The sequence below is a fragment of the Musa acuminata genome, chromosome BXJ2-3 (assembly GCF_036884655.1).
Source record: "Musa acuminata AAA Group cultivar baxijiao chromosome BXJ2-3, Cavendish_Baxijiao_AAA, whole genome shotgun sequence".
Taxonomy (NCBI): domain Eukaryota; kingdom Viridiplantae; phylum Streptophyta; class Magnoliopsida; order Zingiberales; family Musaceae; genus Musa; species Musa acuminata.
This window is the reverse complement of record NC_088340.1, coordinates 41,718,062-41,737,152: the sequence shown is the minus strand read 5'-3', so window position 1 is coordinate 41,737,152 and position 19,091 is coordinate 41,718,062. Positions and strand designations below refer to the sequence as shown.

Genomic DNA, 19,091 nt, shown 5'->3' with positions numbered 1-19,091 from the left:
CCAACCGCAGGCATGTCAGATTTATATGACTAGGAAAAGATTTACAGTTAGATTTGGGTGGAAAAAGGAGAAACAATAAGAAAAAGAAAAAAAATTCATGAATTTTTTTTTTATTTGGATGGTTTTTTTAGAAAATATTTATAAAAGATATCTTTTTATTTTTCCTCAAAGATGGATAAATCCCTTGTTTTTTTTCTTTTCTTTATCAATTTTTAACTATTAAATTTGTTCATTTGATTTATTTATAATATTTTTTTTAATTATATTTACAGTGTTTTTATTAATATATTGAAAACACTAAATATTATTTTAAAATATTATAAATGACATCATATTATATGATTATCATTGCTCATTAAATTATTATACTATTATATTTTTAGATCTATAGTGAGTTTGATTGAGATTGAGAGTTCATTTAGATTATTTATGATATTTTCAAATAGATCTTATAGTATTTTTATTCTGGTAGTATAATAGACAAAAAAAATTTTGAAGGATGATTTAGATTTTTTTAATTAAAGATATTGTTTGAAAAAAATAAAATATGGATACCAATTAAGAAAAACCTAAAATACGATTTTTTGAGAAATTATCTTAGTTATTTATAAATAATTTATATGATTAAGATGGTATAAATAATTTTTCGCATACCCGATTTAATCTCATAGTAAAATTGAGAGAATACTTGAATAAATCTAAAAGGACTTGATGAGACTCGATAAGTTGATGCATTAGTTTCTCATTCGAATTAGATTGTTAAATAGCATTAGAATCAATATAATATTGAATTAAATATTAGATAGGAGGACGAGAAACTTGAGAAGGAAAGAACGGTGGTGGTAAAAAAAAATTAACATTGTGTTTGCATAATACCTCAAATAAAAAAGATATGAGCATGGTTAATTATAGATTACCATGTACTCATATCTCCTTAGTATTTTGGTCTATTTAATTTAAAAAATTTATATTAAAATTTCTATAATTATGAAAATATATAGGTTCATTTATTTTAACAGTATTATCGATGAAAATACGAAAATAATAGATAAAAAATAATTTTAATATTCTGATTGACGGTAGTGGACGATGTTGGAGGTAGCCGACAATAACACCATTGGGAGTTGCAAGTGGTTATTGTAGATAAAGAGAGCAACGAAGAGATAAGAGCTGCTTTGCATTTGCATCGACATTGACATAGTTACTCAATGATTAATTTCATTACTTTGCATTTGTGTTAACGTTGACGTAGTTATTAAGTGATGAAGAGTTACTTAATATTTACATTAACATCAGAGTAATTCTCATCTCTCATTATTATTTTTCTCATTATCATCATTGACATCATCTTACATCATCAATTAAAATATTAAAATATTATTTTATTTATTATTAAAACTAGCGATATTATGATAAATAAATATAGATGTTTACTATAGATAATCTGATATAAATTTTTTAAATCGAAATATAAAAATATTAAAAAGGGATTAGCAAGTAGTTAGCCAGAATATATAATGGATTTATGATGATTTACACTTGCATTCCAATCTTAGCTATAAGATACCGAATTGGATCCCGTATCGACACGTGTCACAGCCTTGTTCATCCATCTTTTGCATCAAATACCATCGCCCATTGGATGCCGGATCTCTCCACAGCCACCAACATTCGTCGTGTCCTCGAGGCTTCATCTCGCGGCCGCCGCCGCTGATGAACGCTACGATTTGGTACTCGCCGCCGCCGCCGCTGATGAACGCTACGATTTGGTACTCGCCGCCGCCTCCGGTTCGCTTGGTGCAGGTCGGGAACGCCGAGATCAGCCAGCGGACGAGCCAGCCGCTTCCCGCCTTGCACCAACTGAATCGGAGCCGGAAAGCGGCGATCTCCGTGTCCCGCTGGCCCCCGATTGCCGGATCGAGGTTGCCATGGTTTTCTGCGCTCCATCCGAGCATTTCTTCTCCTCGGATCGCGGAAAGTTGAAATCTTTCGAATTGATTGACCTGCGTTGCACTTAGGGTTTGCTCTTTCGACTGATTCTTGTTTCCTATCATCCCCATCCGGTGAAGGCTACTTGATGTTATTCTGGATCTCGGCATTGCACTTTTCTGCGATTGATTCATTCATTTCAACCACTGGAATAACTATTTTGGCGATAACTTCGAACTTTGATAATATTTGCATCTCCATTTTTTTCTCAAAGGATGAATCTGATTAACGATTACCTATATCTAAGCGTCAAATTGTTAATCCTAATTTGGTGTGTCTGGATATGATAAAAATTGCAATTTTTCTTTGATTACTTTCCTGGCTTGAATGTTTGAGTTGTGTTTAGATGAACATACAGATGAGATGTTTGAGGCAAGGGAAAGTTTTATCTTTGTTTATCTCTTGCAGATTTGCTTCTTATGGTCTTGGAAATTTCATGATACTACTTAAAAATGATGAATTTCCCATATTTCCGAAAAGCATCTTATTCATGTTTAGTGGTTCATTACATCATGATTCATGCTACCTAATATGATGAATACAGTCAAATTAGTTTCTGTTTATGGAGTGGAGATGCTGTGGGTTGACATGCATTGAGGTTGAGACAAAGGATGTGAAAATGCCTGTACCAAGTTGGCACATAACAGGAATGTAAGATAGATGAGGGTTTGTGAACCTTTCCCCAAGTAACCAAGTAGTCAATGAAATATTGTTTATATCCTTGTATATGATGGAGCTAATGTCTGAGACCATTGCTAGTTGCAGTCTCTTTTCTTCTTTTGCTCAATTGTCTTGTTCTATATGTCAAGAAGACCTCTGATAATTCTGTCTCACCTTTCATAAGTGATGATGCTTTTGTTCTTTGCTGACATTTCTGTTATACCTTATCCAAGATTGTAGCTCTTTCTTCTTTTTTTCTCTTTGCTTGTGTACCTAAACACTAAAGTTCAATTAGCAACATCTCGGCACCTGCTAACAACTTCACATTATGCATGAAGGTGGGCACATTTCTACAGTGCATGCAAATCATTCATGTATGGTTTTGGTACAAATGTTAAGATTCACTTTTAAACGGTTGGTTGTTTTAGCTTTGCAATGTCTTACAAACTCACACTACAGATCTCTCCTTCAAGACCCAAAGATTTGCTGCATTCATCATATACTCAGGCATGCCTCCTCATGCCGTTGGACCATTCAGGAGTCTGCATACATTGCATCTCTATCAAAGTGATTCAGATCAGACTCTACTTGTCACAGATTAATCCTTAATATGTCAGTGTTTCAGATTCAGTGATAAATGTTTTCCCCAAATCATCTGATTTATCTTCATGTTTCAGTCTTCTACTGCTAATGCCATGCAGGATTCAGAGAGCAGAATATGAGGCTTTATTCTATGGCTGCATTTATCTGATTAGCTCATAGTCAACTTCTCCCTTTTCTTCAAATACTATTTACAATTTGCTGGTAAAATGGCATGCAATTTTAGGAACATATACTATTTTTTTAATGAGAAGCTAAACTTGAAAATAGGCTGAGTACAGTTTTTTTAGGCCCCTTTTCTTCAATTACCAAGATGTAATATTTAGATTTGCTGCTAACCAACAAAATAGAACAGATTTAGTTTTGATGGTCATTAAAACCCTAAAATGTGGTCCTCATGGAAAGGAAGGAGTCATGGTAAGTATGATTGACCATTTTAATGCATAATGCCTATGTGACTAAATGAAAGATAGCTATAAGCATAGACAAGACTAGGCATTCCTTGAATTGTGACCCAAATCCCTTATTATCATCAATGATGGATGATTTTGAATGCATTAGGCAGACACAATTACATTTTTTTTTCTTTTGACATGGACATGTTTATCCACGGGAGGTTTTTTATATTGACCCCCATATCATATTTATACTAGGTTGATTCTAATATCAAATTCGATCAAAAAATGATCCATCAACTTATCGTATTTAAACCAAGTTAATATTTGTATTCTTGTTCTTTCTGGCCAATTTTTATACATTGTTCAATTGGTGGAAAACATTGTATGACATGTATAAAGAGCATTGCAGAACCTTCTACTCTGTAGAGATATACATGAAATTCTGAAACTTCTATTATGTAGAGATGAACATATCAAATTAGAACTTTAAAGTTGCTGCAATAGCCCTTTTTTTTTTTCTTTTCTTTGAAATAGTGGGATAATACAAGTCACTTCCAATCTAGAAACATAAATTCAATCTTCAATTGTGCTAGAACATCTGATGAACTCAGCATAGCCCTAACAATGGGGAAGGCCAAGATAAATGGTGATGCATGTTGTGGTTATTCTCAAGAAATGCTAATCCAATGTGCTGCTACTAACAAACAATACAGAAAAACCAAAGAGATGTCATACACTACTTGAAGAACAGCAAATTTTACACACAAAAAAGCAGGAAAAAATTTCAACAGTGTGGATGTAGATAAATTAGTAATCTATCTTCACTGCTCAAACCAAAAGAGTATATAACAATATGCCAATGTACTAACCATATGCTTTCCATATCTTCATGACATGTTTTCACTAATCAATCATGTACTGAAGATCCTAAAATCATCAGAACATTGATCTGATTTCATAGCAAAAGCATACAAGCAAAAAAAAGGAGAATTTGGTATAGCATGACTCTTCTAAAACAAAACGAATGTACTATTTGGAATTAACACTGCTACATGCATCTTTATTTGCAGGAAAAGAAAGAGAGTACTGATCTGTCTCTTGTATGGACTTCATACATCACTTGAGCTCTTCGTCGGTCGTCTTATACGTGCCTCCTTCACCGTCTCCTCGGTTTCCCGCGTCGCCTTCCCCTGCTTCTTCTGCTCCTCCTTCAGCGACGGCACGCCCAGCTCCGGAGGAAGCATCGTCGCCCTTCCCCTTCCTCCTCTGCGCCTTCTTCCGCCAGCAGAAACAAAAGCAGCACCTTTTCCGCTGCGGCGAAGGTGACCTTCGTTCCGACGAATCGACCGGGACCGGGGGCGGCGCTTCGTTCTCCAAGGTAAAGGTCTCTGCTTCGCGCCCTTCTGAGGCCGGCATCAGCCCATGGGGCTCCTTTGGGTCGAGCGGAGGTTTGGGCAAGGTCCGGGAGCGGTTCATTTGGAGGGCATCAGGGGTGGCGGTTTTGGGAAGGGAACCCGGGAAGGTTTTGAGTCTGTGTAAGCGGGATTCGGGATCGTCGGAGATCTGGCAGGAATCAGAGAGGTGGGCGGCGGTCTGCTCGACTGTGCATAGGTCGGGGACCTCCCCGATGACGGCTTTGACAGAGGCATTGGCGGCAGAGTCGCCGTCGATGTCGGAGAGGTCGGGGGGGGAGGAACCCATCGGATGAGCGAGCGAAGGCAGGAGAGAGGCGACAGTGAAGGGAGTATTTTAAGCTGGTTTTGTTGTGCGAGGGAGAGTGAATGCAGAAGTGGCTTAAATAATAATAATAATAATAATAATAATAATAATAATAATAATAATAATAATAATAATAATAATAATAGCACTTCATTAGCAAAATTTATCATCAATGTTATTATAAGTTTCTATATTTTATTAAATGATTTATTTAAGGTCTTAGTTATTTTGATCGAAAACTAGAAAAAAAAAAACTTGGTATATTTTAAAATAAATGATGAGAAATCCTTATTTTTTTTATCTCACTTAGGCATAAATTTTGATTTTTATATTTTAAAAATATATTGTAGCATTTATATTCATTTATTATGATAGAATGATAATCGAAAGGGGTGATGCATCACTAAGTTACAATGTTTCTGAATGAATCACTGAGATTTACAATGTTTTGATTCAGTGAGTCAACATTTTGTCACTTAGTGTCAACTAGTTCCAATTAGTTTAGATCCTCCCTATCTATTTTTAGGTATTACAAAAAAATTTATATGAGAATTTGAATGGTTTTAGATAAAAAATTTAATATTTCTCACTTAGCATTAATTTTTTTATGTATATGATCATTAATTTTTTTTATTTTAATATGTATCATATCTCTAAATAAATTGTTAGATGGAATCCACATTATTATTCTTTAAAAACTTATAATGATGCTTAAATTATAGAAGTTTAGGGTAATTTCAGTCTCTATACACCCTAATTTCGTCAAAATCCAACATGAAAATGGAATTAATAAGATCAAATCAAGATTTATTGATCTGATCAACTATCAACACTGAAACATATAGTTTGATATCGCTACAATATTATTTATTTTTATTTTTAGTTATTTTATTTAATATTCTGATATCATATTTTCTAAATCTTCTAATTTTTTTTATATTTTTAGAATAAATATGTAATTATTACGGGCCACAAATAATCAATCGCAGGCCCAATCAACGGCCCATATTAAAGCAGCTGCTTCAACTATTGACGTCATCCCTAGTCCATACGCAGCGTGCTTTCACGCGACATATAAAAGCCACCCAGTCCTGCGCTCTCTTCCTCGTCGACGGGAACGGAGAGCGAGATCGAATTAGGGTTCGAACAAGACTCGCAACTTCTACATGATTCCTCCCCTTCAATCCTCACCCCGATTTCCTTCGGGCGTTGTCTCTTCGTTTAATCCGTTTCGTTCTAGGGTTTCCTCCTATTTGATCGGAGCAATCAGGAGGCATCTTCAATTATGATTCTTTCCTCTCCTTTTGCGCTCGCGTCCATCGTTGCGCCCATCTCCGCTCTCGACGATCTCCGCGCCTTCGGCCCCGGGTTGAATCCCTTCGCGCCCTTTGGGTGCTTTTCTCATCGTCGTGGCGACTATCTGAAGCCTTTTATCTTGTTTTCGGGTTGGGTTCTTTGTTGCGTGCTCTCCCGGGACACTTGCGCTGGAAAAAGAAGTGTGATTTGGTCGAGAAGTTGCGGGGTATAGAACTTTGATTTCTTCTTTGTCATCGTGGTCGAATCTTGGGCTGGGTGGAATATGTATCCTGAGAAGCAGCTTAAGGCTCGGAGCTACCTGTCGAGCAGGCGATTTTTCAAGCAGAGGCTGAGGGAGAGGAATGACAGAGGTTGGACCCTGCTTCACATTGGTTCCAGAAAGGGTGACTCGAAAGAGGTTGGTGTTCTTGAATCTTGACTCACCTATCGGACTAATTATAATTGCATTTATAGTTCAAGTTGTCTACAAGATTCTTATTCGTCTAATGCTTCTTGAGGTATTGAGATATCAGGTTGGTATTGTCAGATTTTCTAAATATTTTAATTCAGTTATTTGGAGGGTTAAAAAGATGGCACGCCCAGGATTATGTTAGGGAAAGTTGATGTAAGCGGAAAATTGGGGTTGGATGGATAAAGTAGATGATGGAATTATAAGAGTCAATATATTTAATATTCTGTATATCCTTTCACATAGAGATAAGCAGTCAAGATTCTTTGTTGCATGCTTTCCGGAACAAGCAAGTCTCAAGTTCTAAGTTAAGCTGTACAATTGTTCAAGTAGATTAAGCTTGACTTTGGCACGATCTTAACACTGAAGAGCTGAAGTAGAAAGGAAAAAGTGTTGTTATTTTTTAATCTTTGCATGTGATTCATGCTATTACTGATGGTCTGCTCAAGTTCTTGTGTAGGTGCTTCCTTCTGATTGAAGAATCCAGAAGTCATATGCAGCATAGCAGATACATAAGCCCCATTTTATAACATCAAAGTTCATAATTAAGACATGAGTCAGAAACTTCTTGGAAACTGCTTAAAGTTTCAAAATGTTTTGCTTTAACCAAGGTCTGTCATACCGAAGCATACCGCCCATACCGGGCGATACGTACCGGTCCGACAGGTTACCGGTACGCGGACCGTCCGGTATCGCTATAGTGCTACAGTATTATACTGTAGCACTGCTACAGTATGAAAAAGTATAAAATTATTCGGTACACCAGGGTGTACCGCTCGGTACGCCCTGATGTACTGCCCGGTATACCGGTACCGTACCGTATCGAGCCCGGGTCGAAACGCCGGTACGGTACAGTACGGCGAACCTTGGTTTTGACAAACCCAAAAGTGAGACCATAACTTCGCCCTATCAACTATGGATATTCTTATTGCCTCTCATATACATATCAATAGGGTTCGTTTTATCGGTCCATATCAATGTATCAACTAGTCGTTGGTATGATACATACGAATTTGTATCGACATACCTTATGTCGGTATGGTGGAGCATTTAAAAATAAACAAGTTAGGTTAAGATTTTTAAGTTAGAAATAAATATAAATTTAGTATGATTTTAGCAAAAAATAATCTAAATTAGGAAAGAATAGTAGCACATATTTTTGGACTTTGAGGAGTAGCTTTGTTGTACGTTCCATACTGTCCTTCTGTTGATATTGAATTATCTATAAAGAAATTATTTGACTTGTTAGATTATTTTTTAAATAATTTAAACTTTAAAATTCAAATGAATTAAGTAATTAATCAATGAATATACTTGTTCTACCACCAAAAAGAATGATGGGACTCCACGGGCAGTGGGTTAGGGCCCTTGATCTTATGCATTTGTATATTAATTTGATATGCTTGTTGGACACAATCTTGAAATTGATCCCATGACATGGTATATTAATAGATCGTCTGTCATTGGTACATCAATGTGGTGATGGTCGTAGTTTGATCGTTGTGAACCACATGTGTCCGAGGTGGCTCCTAAGGCAAGGATGATTATGGTATGCATTAGTGCGGAGCATGGAGAATGTCAGAATTTCTATTTTCGTCAATAATATGTTGCTTCATATCATAACATTGATCATCGTACTATTGCTCTGTGTTACCGTATGATAACAATGAATACGATGAGCTTTGCTCAGTGTCTATGTCATGTAGGCTATGTCGCTTTTGCTCAAAATCATCAACTCCCTTCCCTTTTCTCTTATGTGTATAAACTTGACTAGTATCTTGTCGAGCTCCATGATCTGAATCTTGGGTGACGTGTAAAATACTGCTTTGTGGTCCATGCGCTATCTATAAATTATGTAGATCGAACTATTGACTTCTCGGTGTCATCACCATCATTGGCCGCTATCATGTCTCTAGACTGAGTTGGTTGTTGAATGTAATTAAAAAAGTGTCTCGTCGATCGATTCGATTCTTTTCAACGGTGCAACTGATGTCATTGTCATCCCCTTTGCCTTTGCCTTTGCACGCTACAGACGACTGTGATGATTTGGTATCTCTAGCTCCTTGAGCAGTTTGACTTGATATTGTTCGGCTCCTTCTACCACATTCTAATTGAGGGGGATCTTCCTCCTGCTAGGGATGTGCTTCCTTTTCTTATATTGCCTCGGTGATAAAACGCGAAGGACGTGAAGGGGGCATATGGCTGTAAGTTTTACTTGTTTAAGCTAATTGTTTGATGAGAAAAACTTTTGGAACTATATAATGTTAACCAACAACAGGATTTGCTTTTGAGAATCATTAGTCGTGTTTTCTTTGTTGTGCAACTTTTCTTCTGTCTAAAAGAGTGTCTAGAGCTCCATCAATGCTAATTCTTGCTTTACTGGGAAAATCTACTCGTGAACATGGTTAATTGTTTTTCTCGATAGGCGCTTAAACCTTTTTTTTTCTTTGACAACACCCTTTTTTTTTCCCTATCACGCCTCAATCACATAAGATATGTGGTATGTCTTCATATAGTTAGGTCTATATTTTCCTCTTGTTTCAGTTATGGTTGTCCGTGCCTGATGATTTTCTCCCTGACTGTACAAGAGAAACATGTTGCATATTAGTCCAATGCAAAGTCTTTTACTTCATTCTACTGCTACCTTTTTTCAATCTTTTGAATTTTCAGCTGCAATGTTTATGGTGTAAATTATTAATGAAGTGTAGCTTATTTCTTTGCACAACAGGCCTGTATCTGGTGTATATATGTTTCTAGTTACCACAGTGATGTCATAATCAACACACTGTTTAAGATTTAGGAACAATTTTTTGTGGCATTTTCTACTGATTGTATCAACTGGCATAACCCTTTGTGTTTGTAGGATCAATCCTTTGTTTAGGGCCTTTAGGCCCACTTGGTATTGGGACCAAGTTGCTTCATATCAAACAAACTACCTTCAATATCAACTTCTGCATTTTAAGAATATGCTTAATATCTTAATCTGATGCCAATTATCTGCCATCTTATTTTATCACGGAGAACATAAAATGCAGGTAAAAATTAGTGTGATGGCAGCACCCAACTGTGAACTGATTCATATATCTCCACTATCTTCAACTTTTTTTTATCATCAAAAGCAGTAGATGCAGTGGCAAGGAAACTTGAAGCTGTATAATAACTTAGCATCTTATTGACTAAATGTCAACCTCCTCAATTCCATTATTTCTTGGAGATAAATACAACATCCTATATGTTTGGATGCATCAACAAGGAAACCCACTCATCATCACACATGAAAGGATGTAACTCCTCACTTTTTTCTAAAACAGTACTACAGATTTTGGTATAATTGAAGTAGCTTGAGGAGGCAGTAGCACTAAAGCTATCATGGAAGCTACCGCTACTTGTATAAAAACCATCAGCTGCCTGAGGGAAAACTGAATTTTGCATGTTCTCCTCAGAACAAACACTTTTTGCAGCCTGAGGTGCTGGGTCATTTCCACTGAAATCTGAGGTGTCATAATCAAACATAGCACTTGGTAGGACAGAATATGCAGAATTATTCATTCCACTGGCAGGAACTTCATCAGCAAAAAGAGATCTGGTGCATCGTATGGCCTTGGTCCTTATTACATTAACTTCCACACCTTTTTGTTTATCTGCAACTGCTTTAACTGTTTGTACTTCTCTATTCTTTGATGCAGGACTTGGGCTGCTGTGCAAGCCCTTTTTTCTGAGGTAGGTATTCCAGTAGTTCTTTATTTCATTGTCTGTTCGCCCTGGTAATCTTCCTGCTATCAAGGACCATCTGCTTGAAGGAAAAATATAATGCATTTGTTGACTTATAAAACTGAATAAATTATTGATTTCAGTGGAAATTCTTTTCACAAAATTCCTTTCAATGTTGCTGCTTGAGGATCACTATCATTTGGCATGTATTCTCTGGCCTAGGAGCTTACGTTGTTTATGATTACATTATGAATTAATATATAGTGACCTTATTTTAAACCTCAAGTTGTGCTTCTCACTGTGTCACTATATTCAATGGATTCTGGACTTTATAAGAGAATACAATAATATGCATATGAATTGTGTGCTGTGCCATACTATACTTCTGGTTTTGTATGGCTGATATAGAAATGATAAATTGGGATTTTGGCTTTTTTGATGTTTATTGCTTTATATCGATAACACTCATCTCCTTGTCATTATATTTGACCATTTTGCTACTTCACTAAATTTGTTCATATATTATCCAAAATTTTCCTTTGCACTCAAGTGTCAACATTTTTTGCCCTGCTAGATATATGCTAAGCAGTGTGATAATATTATGTGCAACCCAAATTATGTGCTTGTGATTTGTATTCTTTCTACCCTTGTAAGAAGAAGAAAGCATTGAGACCTTAATTTTACCTATTTCCAAGCAGATTATGAAGCCTGATGATAAGGTCCTCCTCTTCCTGGGTGATATTCCCCTTCTTGATATCAGGTCTAAGATAATTCAGCCACCTCAACCTGCAACTCTTACCACATCTATTCAATCCTGCAATATCAAACCAGTGTTGTCACTGGCATTATCTTTTCACACCAATACGGTTGTCCTTGATTGAGTCAAATAATTTTTGAAATTTGCTCTTAGATTTACTATGTGTCTTGGCAAATGTGAGGTTGCCTTCTCAATTCCAGCAACTTAGGGAAAATTGGAGATGGTCAGAAATTATTCCATATGTACTAGCATGTCATTAAACACATTTCTCAATTTTGGAAACTTTAACATGAATATTAAACAATGCTTCAGGTTGATCCAGACTAGTGTCTATTAATTGATTGTGGCATACAAAAAATTTCCAGCAAATATGTGAAAGAAAAGAAATTACAGTTTTTAGCATTAACTGCTTTAGGTTGCTGGATTGGGAAGACTGATCGTTTGCATGAGGTTTCCAAGAGATTGGATGAGTGTAAAAGGGACACGAGACATAATCTGAGGCTTCAAAGATCTGCTTCGGTATCTGTTACTCTTATTTTTCTCTGTAATCTGAAACTAAGATTTGTCATCCAAATCCTACATGTAACATGCATGGACATGCTTCATGGAAACAGTATCTCCATTTTGTGCTTCTCACTCACAGCTGTTATTAAATTGTTGGGCTTAGAATTGCAGAATCAAATACTCTTACCGGCATTGGCAGGCAGGCTTCTCCATCTCCCAAGGCCATGGGCCAAGATGTAGTCTGAGAGAAGCTTGTCTTCTTCGCTTGTCCAAGCTCCCCTGTTCAGACCTTCCTTAGGACAACAGGAAGCCTTTCTCATTCTTCTCTTTCTTCCAATGTAACTCCTGTGGGTGAACTGAGCCAAAACAATGAAGTTTAAATACTTTGAGCTTTCAGGACGATATTCTTGCAGCATTAAATGCAGACTGCAAGACAGCTTTAATGGCCCCGCATTGTCTTAAGGTGAATAAACCGTGTCATATCACTTTATAAATTTTCTTGTCAACTCTTTCTACACAATAGCAAAAGAATCTAAACGTTCCTACTCTGATACAGGTCAAGAAGAAAAATCTTTCTGCAAGCAGTTGGAGCTGGTCTTCCAAAAGAACAGGTCTCTCCATCAGCTTCATCTATGTCCAGTACCTACCTATTTAACTTGGATGGCAACTCAACAACCTTGGGAGAGTCCCTGAAAAGTAGAAGATTTAAGATGGGAGTTGGTTGCCTTCTTTTTTGCATGCTCTTTAGGGCATGTAGTTTGCAAAGTTGACACGGGGGATGATACTAATCTGGGAGTGCCCTTTCACAAGCCACCAACTTGCACATTCTTATCGTCAGAAGACCTTCTCACCTAGAGAAGAAAAAAGGGAACCAAAATTTTGTTAGTCATTCAATTAGGTGGCTTGTGATGGTCATAATGGCAATGGCACTCAAAGTTCTGGCCTGTAGAATATAGAGGTAACCGTTTTTTTCTGTTTCTTTTGCCTTGTTTCCATAAGAACTCTCTTACTAACCAGTTCTGTAAATGAAAATATTGTGACAGGAAGATTGTTGCATCTTTGTCAAGAGTGCTTCAATTCATTCTTATCCTTGCAACTGGAGATGTTACTATTCTCACTCTCGTCAAGAAGTTGATGACAATTTACTTGTATCCTGGAATGAAAGTATATTTGGATCATGAAGGCCAATTTATATAGACCTTTCAACTGCTTTGGACGTATAAACAATCAAACTAGTTTCCATTAGTTCTCAATAAAACAGGTAATGAGCTTTCTAAGTGCTTGCACATTTTTGGGATTAGAATTGATGTGTTCTAATGCTCAACCGTGGATTTCATTCATAATCTTTGACTTCAATACACCATGAAGGTTATGCTTCTGAGAACATCATAACTATTACCATGTACATCGATCAAACTTATGTGATTAATATCTGAGTCACAGGTAAAATTTCAAGGATAAAATTATTAACCAAAACCTTGTTGCACTGAATTATCTTTTTAGGATATACAATACTGGCAATAGAGTTGATGCGAATGTGATTGCCAATAGAACAAACACTACTTCACCTTGCAGTTGATGTTGTTGATGGAATTCACATACAATAATAACATATCAAATCAAAGCACATAAAGAGAGAGAGAGAGAGAGAGAGAGAGAGAGAGAGAGACGATAATTTATTAATTCATCATTTTATCATATTTGATCGATCCAATTTTATTATTCCTGAGGTTCAGTAATACATAATGCTTTTGTTTTTAAAAATATATGTCAAATTAAAATGGTATAATATCATAATATCGATGGTTGTGTCGATTTAAATGATATCCTTAAGAGATAAGATAACTAATATATTAAATATTACAAAACTATATATTTATGTACTTACTAGTATGATACCATGTATATTAAGTAGTATATTGCGTATGTAGCGAGAGATAAATTTCTTTTAAAAAAAATTATAACATTGAATGACGTGCGTAGCGCTTATATTTGGATTCAAAAATGAAAATATATCATTGATAAAACAATGCACTAACTAAACAAAATGTTATATATATATGTATATATATTAGTACATAAAAAGATCAAATAAACATAAACATAAACCATAGATCCATTGATCGGACGGTTGAGAGGACTCCAAGCCAGTGTCTTATCCTCCCACGTGCACGACTTTTGACGACACCGTTTCCGCAGTGTTCCTATCACCCATCAAGTGATCTGGACCGTCCAATTCAGGGTTTTCGTCCGCCTGTTCTGGCTCTTCCCCACCAGCTTATAGTAGAGCGCGAAACCCTTCGCGAGCCCGTCTACGGCGGAGCGGAAGGCCAAAGCTCGTCGGATCCCGGTGAGATCTGTCGACGCCTCTCCGTCTTTGCTTGTATTATTTATGCATCTTTGATCCCGTTCGGGTTAGAGATCATGTTTTCTACGATTAGCACCTTACCTTTGCGGATGTTGGGATTCCATTATGTAATTCTGGTTCATGATCTCGTATGGTGTAACGTTGGATGATTTGGTCGTGTGTGTGGGTAACAGTTCAGCAATTGGGGTATGTTATCATGGTTATCGGGATTCTTCTCAGTTTTCCGATGGATTTGATGTCATTCTTCGAGACCTTTGTCTGAGAGGAATAGCTCCGAAGTTGTTTTTCCGATTCCGATGGTGTTTCAAGGATAAGAGAGAGATAGGATGGTTAGGAAGATAGTAAGACACCAAAAAGTTTGTGTTGGAATAGTGTGTTGAAAGGATGGTGTTTCAAGGATAAGAGAGAGATAGGATGGTTAGGACGATAGTAAGACACCAAAAAGTTTGTGTCGGGATACCATGCGGATTATGACTTAGGAATATGTTGGATCTGTCATTCTTTATGTTTTATTCTGGTTCAAGTATTCAGGATTATGGTGTCACTATCCGTAAGTTGTGATCTTTGGAAATCATATGTAAGTGAACGTTTATCTGGCAAGACTGATTTCCTACTCGCAACTGGAAAATTGAACCAAAGATTTTATTCTTCTGATGGCTGATCATTAGAGGCACATTTGAGTCCTTGTTGCATAACTTTTCTACCTTAATCTTACTCATTATTCATCTGCTTCTTTTCTTGAATGACAATTTGGTGTAAGGATGCTAGGCTTGAAATAATGCATATTGTCTTTGCCTCTAGTCCACAAATTAAGAATTTACTTTTTTGTTGTGTGATTCTTGTTCTCTTTAGAATCATGAATTATGTGAGTTGCCTGTACATATATTTTGTCCCTTAGTGCTTTAAAATATATAGTTTTTTGTTATATTCGTACAAGCTTGTCATGCGGTTCAGTGACCTTTTACAATATTTATATAATTTTTGCCTGAACTATTTTGGTTTTCAGGTGATAAACCATGGTTAAGCATAACAATGTCGTGCCAAATGGGCACTTCAAGAAGCACTGGCAGAATTATGTTAAGACATGGTTCAACCAACCTGCTCGCAAAACTAGAAGACGCATCGGTAAATATCTTCTCTTCAGTCCACTGGTCGTTAGATACTTGTTATTTGCTGATAGTTCCCCATTGGTGTAGATCAATGTAATATCAATGTTAGATGCCTTTCTTTTTAGTAACTTTATTCTTGATTCTGCTTCTTTTCCATGGGAGTAGAAAGCTTTTTCATGTATTACAACTTGTTTTTTCTCTTGCTGATGATATATGCTATCGTTTGGATGTAACAGCAAGACAGAAGAAAGCCGTGAAGATATTCCCCCGTCCAACTGCTGGACCCCTGCGTCCTATTGTTCAATGCCAAACACTCAAGTATAACATGAAATCAAGATCTGGGAGGGGTTTTACTCTTGAGGAGCTCAAGGTGAAAATCTGCCATTCTTAATAAACGTCTTAAATGTTTGTCTTGTGGTCTTGTATGCTAATGTGTACATGGTAATTGAGATTTGTTATTCTTCTTGCCAATTCATTCATCTAGCTCCATCAAAGTGCCATTATAGGTTGCACATATTTGAGAAAGTGTTATATTTTGAATGAGAAAAGATGTAAAGAGGATAATCTTTGCATGGTTGAAAAAATGATCTAACTTTCCTTGTTTAGTTTTAAAATATCTCATGGTGCTTTACTACTCAAGTTGTTTCGAGTGTTGTCATCAACTTTGATATTTCAATGCCAATAGCTAATCACATATAAAAGCATTGGAGAAGAATTTTGCTCATATGAGCAAAATCAACTATTCCTTCTTGACAAAATTGGTTTAGGGGTTATTTGATTGAGAAATAAAGTGTGGAATAAGGACTTCACCTGTAATAGATTACTAAATAATCTCATTTGGTAGGACCATATCTTCCAAAGATAAGATTAGAGCAGCCTAATTGAATTGACACCATCGACAAATGCAAACATTTATTTTTTTATTTTTAATATATTCTCAACTCAAACAATAATGATATTAGTAATTACCTTTAGTAGAATGATCTACTTATTCTCTTGATATGTATTGTTAAATCAAACAAGATATTTTTTTAGGGTTAATTCTTCTAGCCTTGAGTTATTTAAGTGAGGTACTCTAGGTTGACTCAGAGGGCTATATTGTCACTTGTGGACCTTTCAGTTTTAAATTAATATCCAATGGCTGGTCCCTTCTTTTGTTCTTGATGCCAACATGGATAGAAATTGTATTTTATGAATCCTTATCCAACCTGAAAAATCATACCTGTCTTGCTTGCTTTAAGTATATATTATAGTGTTATATTATAACATGTTAAAAGATTTTTTTCTTTTGAAAAATGATAATTGAGTATTAAGATATTTTTATGATTATTTTTTTGGTGAAAACTTTGCATCCTTCAAGATCACTCAATCAATGCAATTGGATGAATATATTTGATTGCAAATGTAATTTAGAGTTAATATCAATGATGAGGTTTCTCATGTATAAGTATGAGTTTTTATCTTTTATCCAATGATTTAAAAAGCACTAGGCGTCAAAAGATGTCAATGTCTCAAAATGCCTGAGGCGCTAGGTGCTCGCTCGAGCGAAGCGAGATGTTCTGAAATATTAAAATATAAAAAATATATAATGTAACTGATAAATATGATTATATTAATAAAAATATAATATTAAATTAAAAAGATCTAAAGTACCAAGTCACATTATCTATCTTCTAATAACAAAGATGTCAAGACTTAAAACAATGGTTTATTATCAAATTCAATCATCATCATATTAAACATCGTCATTTTCAAACATATCATTATCTTTCTCTTCCTCTTGTCCATCTTCATCAAAATAGGTTTTTTTCCTCTTCGACAATAGTAAGAGATAAACTTGAGGCTTTTGCAGACATTTTTGCTTTCGTCATCTGTCTTGTATATGTCTGAGATTTTCCGACACCTAAGGTTCTTGTCACATCTTCCCATGTCAAGTAGTCATCTTCAAACGTAAGCTCATATTCGACATCTTACAAGTTCACACCCATTTCTCTCACCAACCACTCATTTGAATTATCAATATCTTGTAATAAGATTGGTTATTTCATAAATTATAATGAGCCTTCATGCGTGATTATACTTTATATAAATCAGATCATGTAATCATTTATGCTCTAATCGTTTTCTTCTCTTTGTGTGAATTTTTCATGCAATATAATTTAAAAATATATTAATACATCTATCTTAAAAAAGAAGATTAATTGAATCTAACTACTGTTGGTTCAATCTAATAATGAATAGATTAATAGATTAAAAGAATATATCTATCTAAGAATAGATTAATAGTATGTAGCTTAGTTGGTTCAATCGAACCAACTAGCTAGTGTTCAATCGAACCGGACTTAAAAGTCCGGTTGACTAAAGCACATCACTTGGTCAAGGCCTGAGGCACTTGGGCCTCGCCTCGCCTCACCCGGAGGGCTTAGGTGAGAGCTTGAACGCCTATTTAAACCCCTGCTTTTATCTTGTTGGTTCTTGTGCAAATCCTCAAATTGAGAATTGTTAGTGATCATTGATGCTCTGTCATGTGATTTTGATTCTTGAAAAATTGTTTCCATATTCAACATAGTATTACTTTCTTCTACGTGTCAGTCTTGCCAATTAGTGTATGTGTCAGCACACCAAAAGATCCATCTCCATGTGATAAGATATAGGCTTCTGTTCCAGATTATAATAGATTCTAAAGTAATCCATTTAAACAAATTTTGCACCTTAGATCTTATGGATCAATGTCTACTCAAGCTGTATAGTTAGTATCAGTTTTTGTACTGAATAATGATGGTTCCTGGTACAATTACAGGCAGCTGGTATTCCAAAGAAACTTGCTCCAACAATTGGCATTGCAGTGGACCATAGACGAAAGAATCGTTCTCTTGAGGGTCTCCAAGCTAACGTGCAGAGGCTGAAGACATACAAAGCTAAGCTGGTCATCTTCCCAAGGCGGGCTCGGAAATTAAAGGCAAGCTAATTAAGATTATATCTTAAGAGCTATTAATAGTTGTTCGTTGATCATATATTTAATTTCTCATTCTTTGGCATATCTTGCTCTCTCAGGCTGGAGATTCTGCTCCGGAAGAACTTGCAACGGCTACCCAGGTCCAAGGCCAATACATGCCCATTGTCCATGAGAAGCCCTCGATTGAGCTTGTGAAGGTGACAGACGAGATGAGATCATTCAAGGCCTACGCGAAGCTTCGTGTTGAGCGGATGAACCAGTGCCAGGTTGGTGCGAGGATGAAGAAGGCTGCAGAGGCTGAGAAGGAAGAGAAGAAGTAACCCGTTGTTGTGATGGTCATTGTTCTGTCCTCTTCTGTTTTAGGCACTTCCATGAGATGCTAATAGTTTGGCCACTTTCATTTGAGTTTTCAAGTGATTCGTCTCTTGTTTTTTGTTCTGTGACAATGCAATCTTAGGTATTACCCTATTGGTTATTGATGTTATATCGAGTCACAATATTATTATCTTTTGTAGAAGATGCTGATTTAGCTAAAGAACTTTTGCTTGACTACCA

General features: G+C 36.1%; 2 protein-coding genes across 2 annotated transcripts; one reads left to right on the top strand and one right to left on the bottom strand.

Moving 5' to 3' along the window:
• Window positions 1–10,359: 10,359 nt before the first annotated feature.
• On the bottom strand, window positions 10,360–12,423 carry LOC135607626 (transcription factor MYB1-like). The gene is made up of 3 exons (XM_065099579.1): window positions 12,291–12,423; window positions 11,527–11,656; window positions 10,360–10,921 (listed from the first exon to the last, which is right to left on the bottom strand). Exons 1-3 carry the CDS (start codon window positions 12,421–12,423, stop codon window positions 10,360–10,362), a joined length of 825 nt encoding a protein of 274 aa, XP_064955651.1.
• Window positions 12,424–14,319: 1,896 nt separating this feature from the next.
• Window positions 14,320–19,091, top strand: LOC103978639 (large ribosomal subunit protein eL13z). Its single transcript, XM_009394489.3, has 5 exons — window positions 14,320–14,453; window positions 15,478–15,596; window positions 15,817–15,950; window positions 18,381–18,539; window positions 18,635–19,091. Exons 2-5 carry the CDS (start codon window positions 15,488–15,490, stop codon window positions 18,854–18,856), a joined length of 624 nt encoding a protein of 207 aa, XP_009392764.2. The 5' UTR covers window positions 14,320–14,453; window positions 15,478–15,487; the 3' UTR covers window positions 18,857–19,091.

What these genes read in the sequence shown, in the direction of transcription:
- LOC135607626 (XM_065099579.1), bottom strand. Translation starts at nt 12,423, where the DNA reads ATGAGAAAGGCTTCCTGTTGTCCTAAGGAAGGTCTGAACAGGGGAGCT. An exon ending in AAGCCTGCCTGCCAATGCCG is followed by an intron (nt 11,657 to 12,290) that starts GTAAGAGTATTT and finishes TTGATATTGCAG; the next exon opens with GATTGAATAGATGTGGTAAG. An exon ending in CATAATCTGCTTGGAAATAG is followed by an intron (nt 10,922 to 11,526) that starts GTAAAATTAAGG and finishes TCCTTCAAGCAG; the next exon opens with ATGGTCCTTGATAGCAGGAA.
- LOC103978639 (XM_009394489.3), top strand. Translation starts at nt 15,488, where the DNA reads ATGGTTAAGCATAACAATGTCGTGCCAAATGGGCACTTCAAGAAGCAC. An exon ending in TTACTCTTGAGGAGCTCAAG is followed by an intron (nt 15,951 to 18,380) that starts GTGAAAATCTGC and finishes GTACAATTACAG; the next exon opens with GCAGCTGGTATTCCAAAGAA. An exon ending in GGCGGGCTCGGAAATTAAAG is followed by an intron (nt 18,540 to 18,634) that starts GCAAGCTAATTA and finishes TTGCTCTCTCAG; the next exon opens with GCTGGAGATTCTGCTCCGGA.